Genomic DNA, 20,830 nt, shown 5'->3' with positions numbered 1-20,830 from the left:
GCAAAACCTGTACTTTGCTCCATAATCGAATCCAATCCTTTGAGCCATATAAAAACACTACGAATAATCAATAGCAAAGAGATAAAATATATATAACGAAAATCAAGAGTATCCAATTCAATTAAATAATCAAAAGTTTCCAATATCTTGTTCCATTAGCGTCCTCACCCGTTCAAACATGTGCTTCATCCTCTTCAGTTTAGATTTTGCTACAAATACAGTGAATAAATGAGTTGTTTTTGTTTTTTCGCCACAAAGTTTCGTGTTTATTACAGATTATTTGCTTGGCAATTAAAAGAATCATACTGTCGCGCCGCTGTCAAAAGAGCCAAAAAATCATCAACAACATTATTAATGACCGCCCCATTGAGATGACGCATCGATCTACACAATCGTATGAAGTGTCAGTTTGAATTTTTATTTCGATGCACATAAATGTCGTCGTTGTCGGCGCGTGCACGCGAATCGTATAAAGTTTATTATGGTTGGCCTAAGGCACCATCAATTTACATATTTTGTTTATTGAGACAAAAAAAAGTGTTTGCATTCCGGGGCAACCAGGTGTGTTTTCAAAGGTGATAATGTTCGACGATTGATCAAACGATGATATCCGAAACGTATTCATTCGTTGTGACGTAAATGCAATGTTGCGAGGACAATGAATTGCGAAGAACAATGTGTTGTGAATTTTTCGGGATTTTGAACCGGGCAAATGTCTCTTTTAATACGACTTTTGGCAATGGGCTACATGAATTAGATCGTCAATAAAGCAGCGGGTCTTTCTCGGTTTGCATGGGTCACCATCTGCACATTTCAGACGGAGAAATCGTTCATTTGTTCTTTTGTCGATCTGTTCGCATATTTGTGTGTCGATCATTTTCAATTTAAGCAAACACGTGGTTAATGACTTAAGCCGTTTGATCCGTTTTGATTGCAGTTGTTTTGACTAGATAGCTCCTTATATATAAGTATGAATTATTCTCGTGGATTACTATGGCATATGCATATTCATTGGGAAAGGAATCAACAATCTCCCAAACAGAAGCTTCGACAAATCAATTTTTATTCGGGTTATGCGATTAAAATGCCGGCATTATAGGAGCTCAATTAATTGTGACGTCTCTTGTTTTTCTCCGTCTTCGACACATTCACATCCGCCAAAAATCCAGTTAGGCCGGTATTAAATGAAATTACTAAAATGAGAAAACCGTATATTTGCCGTGCTGAAGAAAAAAAAACGTGCAAATTGAAAGTTTGCAATAAAACAATAAATAAAAGAGAGGAGCTGTGTCGGATCTTTGTTACATAAATTGGTGATCTATTAACGAACGAAATACCGATGAAAGCAAAGACAGCGAAAGAAAAATAACGCGACAAAATAAGGTGATCGTTCGGTAAAGTGAAATCGATCGGTCGACCGACCAACAACAACACCACCACCAACAAAATAAGAAGTGAGGAGATGAGCACATCGGTCCAGCGTCATAATACCAATTTGGATGTTCATATGAAATGCCAAAAACATTATGCTTTTGAAGAATGCCGCCATTTACCACCAAAATTCTGACGCATAATTAATAATGTAATTGACTGTTAGGAATAATAAATGTTTATTCAACAAATTTGGCGGATTAATCGCATTCCGATAAGTTGCATATTAATTTGGTGTTCGGCTTTTTGTTCTCTTGTTTTGCACCTCAAATTGATTTGGTGTTACTTGATTGAGGTTTTAATTTTGCGAACAAGCATTTCAGCACTCGCATACCGCACACTACCATGCCTGTTTCGGACAAGTGGTCTAATCAATTTGATACGTTGTCTTTCACTGATTGGCGTCGGCTGCGATCGTGTTGTAACCTTTTGCTCTTGCTAAAAACTTGGGGCGAATTATGAAAATTGAGATAAACTTCATACGATATTATTTCATTGCCTGCTAAATTGATACATGTATACATGTGTGTATTTTAATGTTAATTCATTCGTCGAAATCAAAATGCCGTGTGCCGTGAATTTATTCAAATTTCACGTCCGACGCGAAAAACGCAAAAATTTCGTCCGAAATTATGATCGCTGGCAATAAGTCGCTATTTTGCACTATAAGGCGTGAGCACGCGTCACATCAACACAAAATGAAGAATCATAATTCTTCATTTGTCAATACATTTGATATAGATATAAAGAGATTAATGGCTTGGAATATAAAATCGTAAAGTGAACAATATGGTAATAGGAGAGAACAAATAAAACATCATTTGTCACATATTTTTAGCGATTCTTGACGTATTTGGACAGATAAAAGACCAACCGCATTTCGTTCAAAGCTCAAATACCGCGCATTCATTTCTATACAATCGTGCTGGTCCATTCTTTTGCCATAACAACAAAAGCTATTTTTGAATATAGTTTTACGTAGTCAACGTTGCGGTAGGCAACGAGTTTAACTGGACAGTGGTAACTTTTAATCCCTATTAAAATTTGTTGACAACAAAGGATATCTTTTTTCATACAATTTTTTTTTTCAATTCTTTTTCCATATATATTACTCATTTGACTATTGTTCTACTGTGCACATGTGAAAAGCATACAAGGATAGAAAATTTTTCTTTGGATTTATTTTAGCCTGGTTAAACTGCTTTTCAATTTTGATTGTTCAAATATATTCAAAACTAAATAGCTTAGGTAAACCATGTCGACACTGTGACGCAATACGTTATCAACGATCAGCCTATTTGATTGAAATTCAATTCTTTGTTTCTCGAAACGTACTTTTTTTCTCTCTCCTCTTGCCGGTAAACACGTCGTTCCCATGAATTTTCAAATGGAACACCGCGGAATGGAAACGTATTTTATTTGTTTTGTTTTTTTTTTAAATACAATTGACTTGTTTTTTTCTCAACTTGAATACTATTTAAAACACGACCAATGACCACTCTGCTAAATGGAGACTAATAATAAACACAAATAAACTGCGTATCACTGAATAAGGTAAGAAACTATGATTTATTCTTGATTCTATTTTGAGAAGACGCCTATCTACGATCTAAAACTTGAAAAATATTATTTTATTAGTCGATTTGCATTATATAGCTCGGATGTGAGTCATTCCAAAGTTTAAAAGAAACTTCAATCAAAGCTTAAGATGTTTATTGACATCTCTCAAAGCGATAATTGTGGGAATGAGCACATGGTGGATTCTTGAGCCTTCTAGAAACTGTCATATTTTGACGAATGAACAATAAATTTCAATTTTTTTCTCTCCTGACTCTTTTTCTCATTCTTACTTTTTTTCGATTGCAAATTATGATGTCTGATTTTGAAGTGGCAAACAGGTCGTCCAAAATGGAATTGAAATGTTTTAATTAAACCACCAATCATGGGCCAATGTAACCAAATCAATACAACGACTCTTTTCTACTTCATTCTCTGGTTCTTTGAGCTCATTTTAGTACGTTGATGATCATTTACACATTTTTGCGAATGGAATTCGCGGCAATTCGACTTTCAATTTTTATGTTCAATTTTTCTTCTTCATCAAATATTAATTCTTGCGATGTTTCTCTTTGTCGGTGCTTTGTTTGGCTAGAGAAAAGAGTGTCGGAATGTCCAACCTTGAAGCAGGCTCGTAAAAAATACTTATACAAATCCCATCGGTTGTGCTACTGGTAAACGCAATCACATAAAATATGGTCTTAAAGTTTTGACCTCTTCGCTATGCATTGCTATAAACAATGATGAAAAAAAAAAACGATCGAGAAGAAGAAGGAAAACAAAATATTCAAAACACCAACACATTTTTTTGCATGTCATTAGAATAACATTTTATTTGAATTTTTATTGACGGATAATTGACAAAAACGAGATTTTTTTTCTATCTTTGCTTATGTATTTGGGCCAGAATTATACGATTCCGTTGAATTTGGTGATGAAGAAAAACGTCGATGTAGGTCCATGCCAAATGATGGAGCGGATTTTGGAATGCTTACCAAATACCAATCATTTGAGCAAATTCCAATGATCCGCCAATGTTTTTTTCTCTCTCTGTTTGTCTCGTCTTAAGATTTGTTTTGCCAAACACACAAAAATTCAATAATAATAAGCCACAAACTGTCATATTTTGTGGGCATTTTTTTTTACAATATATCGAATTTGTACTTTAATTAAACGAAATAGAAATGAATTCATTTTTCGGCTGTATTCTTTCCGTAATTGTTTCTGTTTTGAGATTAGAAATTTTGTTTATTCGCTTTTTGTGCATATTTTGTGTATAAATGTGTGTTTCAAACAAAAATTCAAACTTAGTTCATTTCTTTGCTACATTCTTTATACAAAATGCTATTTCGTTGAAAATATATGCTTAATAGGGGAACTTATTCCATAGCCTATCGAACTATAGTTTAGAGATTGTGACATGAATTAAAATCTCATATATTAATACATTGAGACAAATCTATTTTGTTTGTTTGTTTTTTTTTTGTTCTGTGGGATTTTGGTACATGAATTTGATGTGGTGTAGTAATACTATTTACAAAAGGGTTTGACGACGTCGACAAATTTTTCCAACATTTTGCAATGCCGGCGATGCCGTTGATGTGGATGTGCCCAGTGCGCTCTCTTGTTTGCGACGTTGTTCCTCATTGAGTTCATTGATATATTTGACCAAACGATCAACTCCACCATACTTAGTATTTAACACATCGCCCCATATCAGAGCCAGGCCATTCGAAAACGTCAGCGTCATTTGATAGAATAGATTTAGATTGTCGCGTGCGTTGACAAGTCGATAGCCAAACTCTTTGCCTTCGTGCATCAATTGATAGTGAGTCTGAATTAATTTGATATATTGCACTTTCTTGGGGCAATGCGTACATTGGAACCACTGTTGAATGTGGCTGCGCAAATGAACGATCGCCATGTTTTCATCCGTATAAATATCGCGACAATAGTGGCAACCGTATTTGATGACATCTTTTCCGTTGGTTTCGTACTTTGGCCGATTCGAGCCGTGCTCTTCATTGTGATGTTGTTCATAGTCATAACGGCATGGGAAGTGTTTGCAACAATAACTGCATTTAAATGTACCACTATCACCTTGCTGCAACAGCGCCTCCAAAATGGCATCATTGAGTATGGGCAACGGTTCGATTTTCATGTCAGACCGTTGGCTTTGTGGATGATTCATTCGGAAATGGTTTTGTAAGGCAGTCACATCCGGTGCGTTTGTAGAACATATACCACATTGTATTTTATCGTTGACCCCTCGATCGTATTTGCCGAATGCATATTGACAATGTGGATGAGTCTTTTCCATGTGCGTACGAATCGTTTGGAATGTCACGTTTGCCGGACACAAAAGGCACTTCACCGTTTGTGTGACACGGTAACAGAAACGCTTAGCAATTGGATCGTTGTTGTCACCTTTCTTATGATTTGACAACCAGTGCGCGTGGATTTTCTCAAACGAATCGATTCGAAATTGGCAGTAGTTACACACGTAAATCAAATTCAATGCCGACAAATCGACTTTTTCCACTTTTTTCATCGGCATCAGTTTAATTGCTTTTGGCGGTGGCATTTTTTGTTCGTCCGACACTGGGTCGCTGACACGTTTCAAACGTAATGAAATCGGAGGTTGTGCTGTTGATGTCGATGGCTGCGTCTCAAATGGTGACGGAATGTACATGGAAAAACGACGTTTCGGTTGTTGTCGAAGACTAGCCGGCCTTGGTCGAACCTCCTCTTCGACACTCTCCTTCGGTGGTAGAATCATGAAACGATCACTTCTGAAAATTAGTGAAACAATTAGAAAAAAAAAGTACCCAAAATAAACGAAATCCTTTATTTTTTCGAATCAACTTACTCATTGCTGGTGGAGCGGGCAACAACACTAAACTTTTGCTGAACAATTTTGTTATTCGACAAAGGCTCTATTGTTGATATTTTGTATGTAACTGCGGAGTCATCCTGTGTCAATTTCGCTTTCTTATTGGTTGCAACCGTGGTGGTTGGCTTTAAAAATTGAATGGGTTTTATTTCCAAATGAATCGATTGATTCTTACTTTTCGATTGGGCTTTTGTCTTAGATCCCGCCGATTTTTCAGCATCATCAAATAGAATGCCTCGTATGTGCTTAACCTGAAATATATTAATGGTTTGTTGTTTGATTGAGACATAGAAGAGTACTAGAGAGCGAGCGAGAGAGAGAGAGAGAGTGGGCTTGCGACGTTGTGCATTTGTGGCTATTATTTATGGTAGTGGATAAAGTGTGTGAGTGCAAAGTGCATACAAATTGATGACAATTGTGTTTGCTTTTTATTTTCAAGTAATCAACAAATTCTTTTTATTTCACAATCAGTTTTTCTTCCAGAAATAAATTCGTTCGTATTGCAAAGTACAGCATTTTTTTGGATTTGGTTTTTTTTTCTTTTCTTCGTTGTTTTTTTTATAGTCAAATAGTAAAAAATTCATCTTTGATGCCAGAAAGGAATCAGATTAACAATTGTTTGATTGAATTGCGAAATGATTTGCATTTTTATCGTCGTGGTTAGATATATTTTGATTGCGCCATATTACATCTTCTCTATCTACAAATAAAATAAAATACGATAACGAAAATAATAGAAATACGAGAGAAAAACAAAAAAAAATAATAACGTGCAGATAGGTTGAATGAGAATGATGAGTGATGGCAAAATTAAAATAATGATTAGGTGCAATAAAGTGGAATTTGTTTTAAATGATTTTTTTTTGTTCGTGTTTCAATATTAAAAAGAAGCAATTTGTAGGTGAATGAAAATAGATGAGATTAATTCATGATCCAAAACTTACCCGAGTCGGATCGTCACGTCGCCAAATGGGTGTATTGTCAGCTTCACTCTCGACTCGATCGAAATGGCTTTTGATTTTGGTGGCATCGTTTTCACGATGCTCCGCGGCTAAATGTTCCTTAATGGCGGCTTTTGTGTCGTGCGAGAATGAGCAAATGGAACATTTGAACTGGCATGATAAACGGTGAGCATCACCAAGATGGGCCTTCACCAGAGCACGTGTATTGAAAATTTTCGAACAAATATTACAGGACCATTTGTATGTTATTGATTTAGCGGCCGGTTTCACCGGTTCAACCTTCTTTGCTGGCCGTTCCAATGTGATGGCACGATCTTTTGAAGTCGGATGATTTTCGCTGATATGCCGTTCCACTTGGGGCTTAAGATAGTGAATGAATGGACAGTGTGGACACTTGAAAATCTTTGAATCATGGTATCGCAAATGGTTCAGTATTTCGGTAGCCGTTGTGCTATGGCTTAAGTCTTCACCACAATGTGGGCAGCCAAAGCATGTATCCGATTCGTGTAGTGTTACAATGTGTTTTTGCAGCATTTCCGCTGACATTGATTGATATCGACACGATTTCGCCCCACAAACGAATCGTTTTTCCTCGGGTACATACTTGCCGATGCCTGATTCAATGCTTGATGAATTGGAGCTCGCCGCCAAATTTTTCATTTTATCAAAATGTCGTTCGTTCGAGCTCAAGCATGGCACTGGATTGACTGGCGCCTGTTGCTCATTGCACCCGTTTCTAAAGTGTCGCACGAGATTGACTCGCACTTTGTTCGAGTAACCGCACCGGCCGCACTGAAGTTCATGGGGAAAAACAGAACGGTGTGGCAACGACTCACTCTCTTCTGGCATGTATGCTTTCTTAGCTGCTCGTTGTTCCATGAAACGATTCACAAGACGTGTAATGAAATCGTTGATCGCTTGCGTATCGCTCGGACAAGCGACAAAAGTATCAGTTGTCAACTCGTACTTGAGTGGATTCAGCGGCAAGTAATGTGTGTCTTGGTTACGATGACTCGTTGCAAAGTGATCGTCCATTACTTGTTGCGTTCCTGTTGTTACATCGCAGTAGAAACAGAAGAAACGATGTTTCAAGTGTTCATTGATGTGATTCTTCAAATCCACTGGCAGTGGATACGAATTGTGACAATGGAAACACGTGAATACGTTAGCACCTTCGCGTTGATGTTGAGACAAGTGCATCAAAAATTCACGTTCGTCCGATCTCACCCAGGTACAGTTTTCGTGTGCACAGCGATACAGATCATTTTTTTCAACGCCCGTCTCATTCAGCAGTGTATTCGCCGATAAATCAATTTCACGTTGCATCATGGCATCGTATTCAGTTGTGACCAAATTTTCATTGGACGTACTTGGAATAGCAAACGTTGATTCATCATTGACCGGTACTCGATTAACCGTTGTTATTGCATCGATTGGCTTGATGTAATATTGTTGTCTAGCTTGTGCCGTTTCAAATTCATCCAATTTTCGTGCACTATTAAATTGGGCTTTATCAACAGCGACTATTGACGGCTCACTATCATCATCGCCAGGTGGATCGCCGGAATTGAATATGGATTCAGACAGTGATGGGTTCATAAAATTCAACTGTGTTTCAGTCAATGGTAAACAGACTAAACCGTCTTTATGATTATCATTGTAGCCAAAGTATGCGATTGATGGTTGTCGTTGGGTGTTTGGCGAACCATTTCGTATGCGAACGAATGAATAAGGCAATTTTGTCGGATGTTCGTCACGTAAATGAGTGTGCATCGATGAGGTATCAGTGCAATAGTATGAACAATAAGCGCAGTGACACAAACTAAATCCATGCTCATGTAAATGCTTTGTATCAACATCACCGCCGTTTGGAGATTTCTTCAAAGTTTTCGAGCATATGTTGCAGTTGTAGAAGCTTTTATCGCTGTGTTGTTTTCGAAAGTGTTGATTCAAATCCAACAAATGTACGAATGTAGCATTGCACTCTGAAAATAATCAAGTTGATTTATTAATTTAAACATTTCATTTTTGAAGCTTCGACGAACTAAATTTGAAGAGTCAACGACGAGTCAAAAATCATATCATTTCATATTGACTTACCGGCTTCAGGGCATCGAACCATCTGGACTCTCTCATGCTGTACACGCACGATATCCGTAATTTCATTGGTTAGTCCCTTTGTTTCCGTTCCACAGACCAGAATATATTTTTCATCTTCGTGGCTGTGGTATTGCTTCAAATGCGAGCTAACATTGCCCCGGTCAACTGAACGATAGAAGCAATATGGACACTGGAATATGCTAGTTGCATGTTCGTTAATGATATGATCCACCAGTATACTGCATGAACCCTCGATCTCTTCACAGTAGCAGCACTCGAGCCAACTGCTGTGGTCTTGAATGCTATGATTTTTACCATAAGACGCTTGCTGCATGATAAAGTCTTCATGATTGGACAAATGTTCCAACATTTTTTCTTTGTCTGATGTTGTGAATATACAATCCTTTGCCATGCACTTGAACAGTGCAACCAATGAACATTCTCGCTTCAGTTTCAGCTCGGCCCGTGCACTTTTTGTGTTCTCACCATTCGTCCAGGGTTTCAAATGATTATCACTATTTGTTACCGCGTCATCCGATGTGGCAAATTGAGTCGTTGGTATCGAACTAACACTCGAAATGGTGGGCATTGTTGGCTGCAGCGGTGGCTGTGACTGGGGCTGTATCAAACCAGGGTTTGGTGTTATTTGTTCAATTCCACCGGACAGTATATCACCAGACAGTCGACGGATTCTGATCATCGGTGTACGTGGGGGTTCGACTGGTTTTTCAGCTTCAACCGGTTGTTTCGGCGGTTCTGGAACATGTACAATTGGCTTCGGTGCAGGATTATTATTTGGAACATGAATATCCATCAAATGATCGAATTCCTTCATCAACGAATAGTTTCCAAGATTCATAATTTGCTTTTCACAAGCATAACAATTGCCATTCCAACGTTCCGTTCCGTGCTTCTGTCGCAGATGATTCGATAGGGATTTCGTATTATTTATCGACATATAATCACAATTGCCAATGAAACAGTGGAATTTTTGTTGTCCCAAATACTCTGAATAAGCAATGTTATCAACACGTTTTTGATCCGCCTGAACGGGCCGAATTGAGATATCAGAGATTGATTTCTCTGGTGACTTTTCGTCTTTGATTTCTTTCTCCAAATCGATGACTTCATCCGATTTTTCCTTTTTCAATGTGGAAAATATTGATTTATCGCCTCGTTTCTTAGATCGCATTCGCCCTTTGTTGGTCTTTTGTTTGATCATTATTAAGCGGCTCAAGCTATTGTTGAGTGATTTGTGTGGTGAAACATCCTCTTCTTCATCTCCATCTTCGTCGGAGCAACTCTCCCAATCGTCAGCATCATCCACATCAATCGGCTGAATGCCAGACGCATTGGCTTCCGTTTTATTCACTTCGATTTTGCATCCATTCTCAATAACGTCACCATCAACAAGTGGATTGGGTCGAGCCGTTTCCTTTTCCGTTTGTTCAACACTCTTGGATATCTCATCGGGAGAACGATAGACAATCTCGTGCGCATCGACTGCCTCCTCTTTGACAACCGGTGCACTCGGATTTTCTTGTTGCTTTTTGAAGCGTTCACGCAATCGATCAGCAATTGAAGTGCCACTTGTTGCTGGTTTAACTGTGTCCAAAGTATTGAATGAATTCTCTTGAATGAGTTTGTAGGCATCGGAAAGAACGTCATCATCTTGATTTGATGGCTTGAACACATCTTGATTAACCAATTCTTCGGAGTGGGCCACCGATTCTGATTCGCTCGTGGATGGAAGCCGTCGACCAGTTCGGCCTCTTCCTGATCCAGTCAAGTTTGGAATAAGAACGATTTTGGTATATTGGCCTGTAACATTCAGATTAATTTGATGCATATTGCGAATGTGATTCTTCATATTCTCCTCCTGATACTGTGTGTAATTGCAAAAATTGCACATGTACACATAAAGTGTGTCATCGAAATCAACCATTGGCGACAGTTTTTCCGCATGGACACACCCATCGTTTTTCATATCGGTGTTTGCCGTCAATTTAATTCCACATTTTGTACAGTTTCTCGTGAATTCGCCGGTGTGCCGAATGAAATGAGCAATCAATCTGGAACGCTCATAGGTTACATCCTTCTCACAATAGTAGCAATGCGTTGTGAATTTGGCATTTCGATATGCGGCATTTTTGGGCGGAAATCGTCGTACTTTCTCAGAGTTTTTAGCTGACATTCGGGCACTGTACACCTCATGGTCTTCGTGCATGTTGGCATAATGACTGGAAAGGAATTGGAAATTTTTATCGCAAAAATGACATCGTTTTGATTTGGTGGTCATCGTTTTGTCGGTGTTTTGAATATCGATTCGCTGTCGTTTTGGTTCAGTCGAGCTATCATCAACATCCGGTTGTTCCTTTTCCACAGTAGACTCACTTCCTTCGCTGCTCAAATTCAACTGTTCAGCTTTGCGTTTGCTCGATCGAGTTATACGCTTCATCTCCTTTGATACATTCACCGTTTCCAAAACTACCGTGCACTTCGGTAGGCTAGCCGCTAGCGCTTGATCTTCCGTTGATGGTTCCGTTTGCGTTGCATCTTTCTTAGTACTTTTTGGACCCGGTTTGTTGGGCTTACTTTTAACTGGTTCTTCTTCATTTTCTTCTTCTGACTCAATCACACATGGGCTTGACTGTAAAATAAACACAGGGTTTTATTTATATTATTTCTAAATGATCATGAAATCATTTAACATTTTATTTACCTCGCGAACCGTATTCCGACGACGTGTGATACGATTTGTCAACGGTTGAGCTTCGGTATTCTCTGAAGGAGTCTCATCGCCATCATAATCAAATACAATCGGCCGTGCATCGATTGTGGTGTTACGTCTGCGAGCAATGCGTTTTGGTTTTTCTGGAAAAATGAATTAAAAAAAGATCATTTAAATGAAGTAAAAAAATCACAAAACTTGAAATTTAAATCAAATTGTAATAACAACGATGGAAACAAAACCAGAAACCAACTCACCGATATCACTTTGAGTTTCATCATCGCTTTTGTGTCCAGATGCTTTTGGCTTTTCCACACTTTTCGGTGTTTTTGTCGGTGAATTGTCATTGCTTTTTTGGAGGCCTAATGTGCATGTTCGTCGTCCAGTTGCATGCAACACATCTGGAATATTCTCGCGAATGTCGGCATTCAGCCGTTCCAATTCATTCGAATGATGTTTCTTTGGTTTTTTCGGCACTTTGGCGTTTTCCGCCCTCGGCTGATTGGCCTTTGATTTATCCGATGTATCGGTTTTCGCATTGGTTTGTGCTGGTTGCGTTGAACTAGTCACCGCATCATCGTTTGGCACAGCATCTTGTCCGAGAATATTCTTTATTGCATCAAATCTAGGACCAGCTATATTTTGTAGCACCTTTAGTAAATCTTCAGGTATTTGTTTGATCAGCTCTGGCTGTGATTCCGATACGTTTGCTGGTTCTTCTGGCGTTTGCTCCGTTTCCGTCAGAATCGTTGTGTCAGCATGAATTTGAGCATCGTTTTCGGGTAATTTTGTATCCCTCTTCTTGTTATTTGATTTTTTGGAGTCTGACAAAGTTTTGCGATTTTTGGATGATTCCGGCGTTTTCTTTGGAACCACGCGCGGATCTTTACTACTCGAATCATTTGACGGCTTGGACACTTTTGATGTTTTGGTTGACGTTGAAACATTATTTTCGGGTGAATCGCCTTTAGAATCACCGGTCGACGTACGTGTTGTGCTCGTATTTGAATTGGATCTGTTCAATTTTGGAATCTTAAATGAATTACCAGATTTTGACTGTGGCAAAGCCTCCCAATTATTACTGCGAAATGCGTTATCGACTTTGTTATGTGGCTTATTGGCAGTACTTGGTGAAGTCTTCTCTTTTTCAACGTCTTTAGCTTGCGTGTTATCCATTTGGTTTGGACTCTGTGTGGGTGATTCGTGATTCGGTGGCTCTTTACTTTGTTCATTGGCAGTGTTTCGAGCAGTCGTGCTCGACACAAATGTGGCAGACCTTTTCCTTTGTTCTTCTAATTCACGCATTCGGCGCTTGTGTTCGCCATAAGTTTCACGTGGCCGATTATCTTGATGATGATAATTGTGCTGCTGCTGTTGGTGTGTATTTGAGTTTGGATGGAATGGGTTATTGCGTGGATTCGGTTGCATGGCATTCGCACCAAAGCCAATGTTTGGACTAAAACTGTTAGACGGTGAATGCATGTGCTGCCCAGGCCGCGATGGCGCCATGTTTAGATGATGCGGATGCGGTGGCCGATGAGGGCTGGGGAATGGTTCACCGAAGAACGGCCGCTGTTGTTGAGGTGGGCAAACATCGGGTGTTTGCGGGTGATTCCGGTTGAAATTCGAACCAAACGATGGAGGATGTGGAGGTGGCGGTAGATTTCCATATGAAATAAATTGCTCTGTTAAACTTGCACCAGAAGTGATCGTGCATGCATTTGGACGATTACGCAGCCGTGGATCTTGTTGCGGTTGTTGCGATGCATTTTGATCATTTGGCTGTGGCGATTGATTGATGTCACCCGTATTTGCACCGGAATTACTGTTTCGCTTTCGTCGTTGATATTTGTCTGATAATGCGATTCGTTCTTCAGCCGTATTTGGAATTGGTTGCGGTGGACCTGGAATTGGATGCGGTATTCCTGCGACTGGAGCTGGTATTGTTGATGAAATCGGAACTGGTGGTCTTTGGTTGTCATCAGAATTTTCGATTCGATTAACCGTTCGGAAATCACGAATATTGATTCGACTATCTGGTCGGTTTTCAATGTGGCTGTCTTTGCCACTTCGAAACTCGCTTCGCAATTCATTCCACCCAGCATTGCGAGTTTCATTCCGCGTTGTTTCATTACGAAATTGTTCATTGCGAGGTGGTTCATTACGTGGTGGTTCATTGCGAGGTGGTTCGTGTCGATTTTCATTCCAAAATGCATTTTGTGTTTCATTACGGTGTTCATTTGGACTTTTCAATTGAATTGGAGGTTCGGGTTCGGTGCTACTAGGAATCGGTACCGTTTCTTCTGCTTCATCAAATTCATCGCCGAAATCGAGTTGACCAATTATATCCTTCTCAAGTGTCTGATCAGTCAAATCAATGGCCTTTTTACGCAAGTCAGCAATTACATCCAAATCTTGCATATGTTTTGCGATTTTCTCGGCGTCTTCTGTTCGCCCAAACATGCCATATGTTATTCGTTCCAGTTGGTCGATATTTTCGTCCCGAATTGTGTCTCGGAATATATCGGATTCCTCAACCGAGCTCATTCCACGGCCACCAAATCGGCTTATCGTTGGGTGTGGTTTTGATCGATTTAGATTTTTGTCTGAATCTTTGTCGCTTTCGTGCTTTATACTATCCGAAGTGACGTACCGATCAGAGGTTGATGTTGATGATGCAAAACGACTTAACGGATTGGGGTATCGGCTCGATGCTACGGTTGGTTCATCCCGATTGTCTCTTCGATTATGACTTTCTTGTTTGATGCTCGAACCGCCATGCCATTTTGATTCTCTTTTGAAGTCGAAATCATTTTCCATCTTAACGTATTTCTTGGAATCACTGTTGTTTCGACCGTATTCCGATGATTGATAATCACGGTCCCTGTCAAATTTTCGCTCATCTCGGCGATGTCGATAATGTGGACTTTTTGATCTTCTTTGGTGTTCTGGACTTCTTCGACGATAAGATGGGCTGCGTGTACGTTCTCTTCGTCTCTCTCGACTCCTCGAACGCCTCCTATCACGGTTTCTGCTTGGACTTCGGCTTCTGCTACGGCTTCGACTGTATCGATATCTTTTCCTATCCAAAACTCTTCTATCATAACTAGGTCTATCATAACTAGATCGTTCATAACTCGGTCTTTCATAACTGGGACTCCGGCTGCGGCTTAGGCTTTTTTCACGATGCCTGCGTTCATTGTGCCGTTTATAATCATCATGTCTGTCGACGATCCTTGAGGTACTTGGCTTAGTATCATAAAAATAGTTGTTGCTATCTCGGCGCTCGGTTGGAATCGTAATCGGTTCTCTCTCGCTTTTGAAGTCTTGATACATAGAGGGTGGACTTTCAGGCGATTGAAAATCGTTTTCCATTTTGATCGAGTCAACTGGCTCGACTTTCTCCAATTTCACATTGGAGATGATTTTTCGTGTGTATACAGTGCACAATCCTTCCAGAACTTTTTCAATATTTTCCAAGAACGGCACCTTGTATTTGCTGAAAGAGGAAAAAAAACGGCGTTGCAAATTATTTTCTATAAATAGGCAATGAAAAGGGTTCTAATTTATGTGAGAAAATTTTTTTTCAATAAAATTGCAACTTCAATTCTGTTCGTGTTTACCTTTTGAAACCGAGTTTCAGAATAGTGAGCAATTGATCAGCTTTGTCATATTTTTTGGCCAAATCCTCTTTTGTATCGGCCTTTGCCTTGATCGACAACAAAAATCGCTCCAAAAATGGAATATATCTTTGTAGTGCTTCGAACTTATGCACCGCCTCTTCCATCCCGGCTATTTATGTGTCATACACGTCTGTTGGTTGAAAATGCATTGAAGAGAAAAACAATCGATTGATAAATTGAATTTTCATTGTATTTCTGCTGCTAACACTACGTACTAACATTAAAACAAAATACTGAGTGCACAAGCACATGGGTGATGATTCAATTAAAGAAAGTACGAACAATGAGTTTTTAAAAACAATATTTTTTGCATGATGGGCACTATGCACGTCTATGAAAGAGATGTTGCATGTGCAGAATACATCAGTGCACTTGACTTATTTGTTTTTGAGCTACTTTGTTAAGGAATTTCACATGAATGATGTGTGTGTGTGCTATATGAATGCATTGAAACATTTTCAGCCACAACACCCGTCACTAGCACACATACATTAAAGTCAAAATTCACTGAAACTGTAACCTTGTTTCCAATAAACTGAGGTATTTGCATGGAAACTGAAAGAAAAAACTGTTCGTATGCGTTTATGGAACGTGTTTTATTGTGTTCTGTCGTTTTCACTTTGAATTTTAAGAGAATTCTCATTCCAACGAATAAATATTCCAGAAAGAATATGCCTGTAAATAGTATAAACTAAATGTTTATGCACGCGATTCTCAATGTTCTCCAATTCACACTGTGTCACCCATTCATGTATCGAAACCATAACATCTACAATAATCATACAAAAGTACTTTTTCATTTGTCAGCCAAATCGAATTAAGCCAAAGAAAACTCATACAAAATCATAGAAACTGATATCACATCTTTTATTTTGTCTACAACCAAAAATATTGTGCTTAAATAAAAATTCAACCATTCATTTGTTGTGTGTGTGTACGAGAAGAAAGAAAAACAACAGCACATAAAACAAACGCAATGTAATGAACCAAAAATTTCATACAATGGTTGCCATTATGTGAAAGGATGGTTGGTATTTATTCACTTAATATTTTTCACTCGATTTCCCACCGATAATTCGTTTCATTAAGAATTTTCACTTATTCAACAACCAAATCACAGAACTTTTCGTTTTTATACAATTTCAATGATATTCCAAATCGAGAATATTGTCAAACAAACTGGAATTTTTGTTTGAAAAGTGAGAAAAAATCGATTTGGTCTTTGCTAAAATCACAAATTCATATTGCTGTTACATTGAATTGTATGTTCTTTCGTTCAGCGCTCATCTGTCACTCGTCGTTTGCACGCTATGCTACTGACTCTATGATGCACACCAACATACGTACGAACGAATGAGGCGAGATTCAATATATAATATACCGGGCCGCTCTTCAATGTATACATTTGTTGTCAATTCACACGACCGTTGTGTGTGAATGTGTATGCACACACTTGATCGCTTGCCGCGTGATAGATAGTCTTGCTTTTGTTTGTTGTTCGTATCCATCTCACTCTCACTCCCGTTCTCAGTCGCATCTGAATGTGAAGTTTCCACTCGTTTTTCACCAGATGGCCGTATCGCCTGCTTCACATAGTCTATCATCGTGCCTAAGCACGCGTTCATTCCGTCAAAAGTATTCAGTCTGACTTTAACCTCTTGCTTGGTATTACGTCGTGCTCGAAGTTTTGCGTCGCATTCAATTCTTATTCTTTTTAATAACTCTTCCATTCTACTTTATGCTTACTTCTTTATTTTCTAATTTTGTACGCGAGCCAAAATGTAGCTTTGGTGACTTTTGTTTTATTCCTTTCCTCATTTCTTTTTCTCTTTCTATCTTTCTCTTGCATATTTGTTATTTACATGGGCACTAACTTGAATGAAAGTCGAATACTTTTTTTCCCCGATCGCGTTTTTCTTCTCTTACGTACCGTCAACACTCCGATTTTTTGTACCGAGATACGATGCGAGAGTCGGTGATATATTTACATTTTTTTACTGGTCCTTGTTCATTATCAATTTCAACGTGGCTTTTATCTCTCTATTTGTATACGGTTTTGTGTTTCAAATGCACAGCAAAATCATTTTTATTGTACTGAATTGGTCGCAAACGTTTATAGACGGAAATTTCTTCATGGAACGGTTAAATATGTGTAAAACGCGCTTAAGGCAGAATCAAGCTATTCGACCGTGGCAAATTATGTATGCGAAATTTCAACAATGAATTTAAATATGCACTTTTTTAATTAAATGTGTCATCGCAAGAAATATGCATATGTCTTTGTGACATCCCATTGAAAATCAATAGTTTGTGATGTTCTATGAGTGCTTTTGCGTGAATCAAATGCTTTTGCAATGCAAATTTTGACCATTTTTTCAGGAAAAAAAAACTACTTACTTACTAACTCAATTGATTATGGCCTTTGAAATGTGACTTGAAGATTTTGGGCTATAAGCCAGCTTCCCAAACTCTATCAAATATGAGAAACTACGATTTTCTTTGCATATGCTCTTGAAATCATCAATATTCATGAAACCGAAAAAATTTGTAAAATATTATCTCCCACACTAACTACCATGTCTTGCAAGTGGTCATCATTTTGGGCGTCCAGATGATATATCCAATGCCTGCTAACAATTGACTTTTATACCTGTCAAAACGTTCGCAGCGCCGCAGTAGTCGTTTTTGTAATATAAAATACATTCAAAAAAATTCAATAGAAAAAAATCATAACGAAAATTTTTCATTCCCTTTTGTGTGGATCTTCTTCGAATACAGTAACATACTTGAGCATTGCAGCGCCACTAGAATCACAAAACTAACTATGTTGGATGCAGACAAATTGTTGTCGTATTTCCATACGATTGACAGAATGCTGTTACCCATTGGATATATCCTTACTAATCTTGTTTCTACGAATTTCCCAAGCCTGAACGAAATCGGCAGATGTCTCTACTAAGGAAAGGCAGCATATAGCAACTATTCATTAGGAGATACATCGCTGTTAGTTCTTTATGGAAGTTTGAAGTGTAATCGATTCAAAGATTTTCCATAAAAATGATAGCGGTGCACTTGTATTCCATTCTTTTTTTTCTTCTGTCACCTGATTCTAACCTAACTCTTTAGTTCCTCAACCTAACTAATTCGAATAAAAATGATTTCGACACTAGACTTCGGTGGGCATGCTGCTTCAATCCAGCTGCTTCGTTCGTACATGCTTGATTACCGATGCTAGGAAGAGTCTCTGGATCATGGTCTCTGGTCTCAATTGATGCACAGAAGAATTCATTTTCTCTTTTTCTCAGGCATTGGATGGCTAGTTTGGGCATATTCAAGTATACATGTTGAAGTTGGTTGCAATCGTATCGAATGTGCAGCGCAACGCTGTGAAGCACAATGTTATTATATTCAGCAGATCCAAAACCTTTCAGAGTTTTGTTTGTCCCTATCGGAAGTTCACTAACATGAATCATGAATGACGTTTGAAATGCCATTTTTGACAAATACCATTTCTAATATTTGGGTAAACCTTGTGACGAAATCATTTAATCAAATTTCCAAACTCTACCGTATAGATGCCGCTAGAGCATCATTTGCTGAATATCTTCCATTTACGATTCATGTTGTTGGTGCAGCGGTTCCCACATTTCCCCGGCATTATCTCTGAAGTTCTGATGTTGCATGAACAGTCTTTCGTTGGTTGCATTTCCATAGCAGTGGCGACACTATCTGCTACTCCAATTTGTTCCTTTTATATTTATCATCTCGATTCAGCAAGTGTTATCAATCACATTTATTAATTCGAAAAGTCAATTGGTTTATCATCTTATCACCATTTGCAGTGGAATTTTCGGACACGTTTTATAATTTTCAGATAACACATTCATTCTCCCATTGCGTCTAGGTGTATAGATGTTTATTCGATTCCACACATGTTGAATTCATCTAAGATCTGTATTGCCCTAATTTTTATTTGCGATGGCCGTTTAAAGCGTACATACAATGCATTGGCCTAATAACACCAATATCATATTGCAAACTTTGTTCGTTCCAGTCGCTTCATCATTAAACGATTGCGAACTTTCAGTTGATGCATGAATAACTCTTTCTGCAAGGTCGTATTAGTATTGTCGCGCCACGCCCGAAGTCACATCTCTCCGCTCTGGCAACACATTGTTGACGTCATCACACAAACCTTGCTCACTTTTTTTCATTTCACAATATGTCTCAATGATTCGATGAATCATCCACCCGACCAAAAATTATACACACATTTTTTTTTCAGCCAATGAAACTTTCAAATTTCATCAAAATGAAACGCTTCGATTTTGATTTTTTGCGACTTAATTCCAATTATTTCACCCAAAAAAAGTGTTCAATTCTTTCAATTACCAAAAAATTGGATGAACAAAGAAATATACAGACAGAAATAAAATGGCGTCGCAAGAAAAAAAAAAATTCAAACCAATCCTAAACTGGTTAGCTTATTCTATATTCGCACTGTTGGTTTATCCTTCCCTCATTGAATTGTTCTTTTTTTTCTTGTAGAAAACAAAAAACCTGCTTGGGATTTACTTACATTATATTTTTAGAATAATAAGAACCAAAGAAATCAAAAATAAATGGAAAATTAAAAAGTTAATTTTCCATTAAATTTCGATCGTGATAAAAAAATTCGTGCGCTTCGCAGAATGGTCTTGCTATAACTGATCTCTTCTGTTTCACGGGTTCTGCGCTTCGCCCATACACACTGTCGAATACTATATTACTTTGTAGATGATCCATTTGATTTCAATGTGTCAGTGACACGGTCACAAACAAGAAGCCACAATGCACGAACGTAAGCCAATTTTACACGCCTTTTCAATAGATGGCGCTTGCTACTTGATTCTACGGTCATCTATTCAAGAATAGTATTTCATAATCAAACTCAATGTTTCGGCTCTTATTGGAAACATCGGCTCAATTGATTCTATTTTTTATTATTTGAAAGAAAATAAAAAAAATGCTTCAAGTTTCGTGGAATCGGCTTTAACTTTTCAATTGCTCTTTGATAAATCTCATAAATTCCATTAGTTTTTGACTCAAAGAAAATACCAAACGTTCCATTGAACCCTTTCCGAAAAAACTTCTTTCTTCAACTAAAACAAGAGAAAGTATACTTTTTTACTTTTGAATCACATGTGGCCATAGCTTCATTGCGTAAATTTCTTGTGTTGCATTGCGGAATGAATGGTTAGAATGTATCTTATTCTATGTAAATGCAGTTTGACATGTGGTAACCAGACAGTCTTGTTACTTCAAACTCAAGCGTACTTTTTTCTTACAAACAATGTCATATCTGCATTGAATTTGTCTGGTTTTTCCCTCGTATCAATGTAATACACACATACATCCGAATATGTTATGGATTTTGCCAATGTTAACAGAGTAAGTGAGAAACAAACCCTCATTTCATCACATATGGCTGTCG

General features: G+C 38.2%; 1 protein-coding gene across 25 annotated transcripts; it reads right to left on the bottom strand.

Moving 5' to 3' along the window:
* Positions 1-4,215: 4,215 nt before the first annotated feature.
* On the bottom strand, positions 4,216-20,119 carry LOC129574245 (uncharacterized). Of its 25 annotated transcripts, XM_055456068.1 has the most exons (10): positions 16,359-16,595; positions 16,150-16,233; positions 15,577-16,032; positions 15,298-15,487; positions 11,932-15,173; positions 11,666-11,817; positions 8,944-11,593; positions 6,826-8,828; positions 5,858-6,132; positions 4,216-5,780 (listed from the first exon to the last, which is right to left on the bottom strand). In XM_055456068.1, exons 4-10 carry the CDS (start codon positions 15,459-15,461, stop codon positions 4,523-4,525), a joined length of 9,744 nt encoding a protein of 3,247 aa, XP_055312043.1. In that variant the 5' UTR covers positions 15,462-15,487; positions 15,577-16,032; positions 16,150-16,233; positions 16,359-16,595; the 3' UTR covers positions 4,216-4,522. The 25 variants fall into 25 exon arrangements, with proteins under 25 accessions (XP_055312043.1, XP_055312034.1, XP_055311997.1 ...); XM_055456059.1 differs by lacking the exons at positions 15,577-16,032; positions 16,150-16,233; positions 16,359-16,595 and adding an exon at positions 19,937-20,119; XM_055456022.1 differs by lacking the exons at positions 15,577-16,032; positions 16,150-16,233 and having other exon boundaries at positions 16,427-20,059.
* Between the last annotated feature and the right edge of the window lie 711 nt (positions 20,120-20,830).

The sequence above is a fragment of the Sitodiplosis mosellana genome, unplaced genomic scaffold, assembly GCF_009176505.1.
Source record: "Sitodiplosis mosellana isolate CC-2019 unplaced genomic scaffold, AAFC_SMos_1.0 Smas_scaffold_1, whole genome shotgun sequence".
Taxonomy (NCBI): domain Eukaryota; kingdom Metazoa; phylum Arthropoda; class Insecta; order Diptera; family Cecidomyiidae; genus Sitodiplosis; species Sitodiplosis mosellana.
The sequence above is the reverse complement of the archived record's forward strand: the minus strand, read 5'-3'. Positions and strand labels throughout refer to the sequence as shown.

Coding starts and splice junctions, on each gene's coding strand:
- LOC129574245 (XM_055456059.1), bottom strand. CDS start 15,461: ATGGAAGAGGCGGTGCATAAGTTCGAAGCACTACAAAGATATATTCCA. Junction 11,818..11,931: donor TGAAACTCAAAGTGATATCG/GTGAGTTGGTTT, acceptor TCATTTTTCCAG/AAAAACCAAAACGCATTGCT. Junction 8,829..8,943: donor GGTTCGATGCCCTGAAGCCG/GTAAGTCAATAT, acceptor GATTATTTTCAG/AGTGCAATGCTACATTCGTA.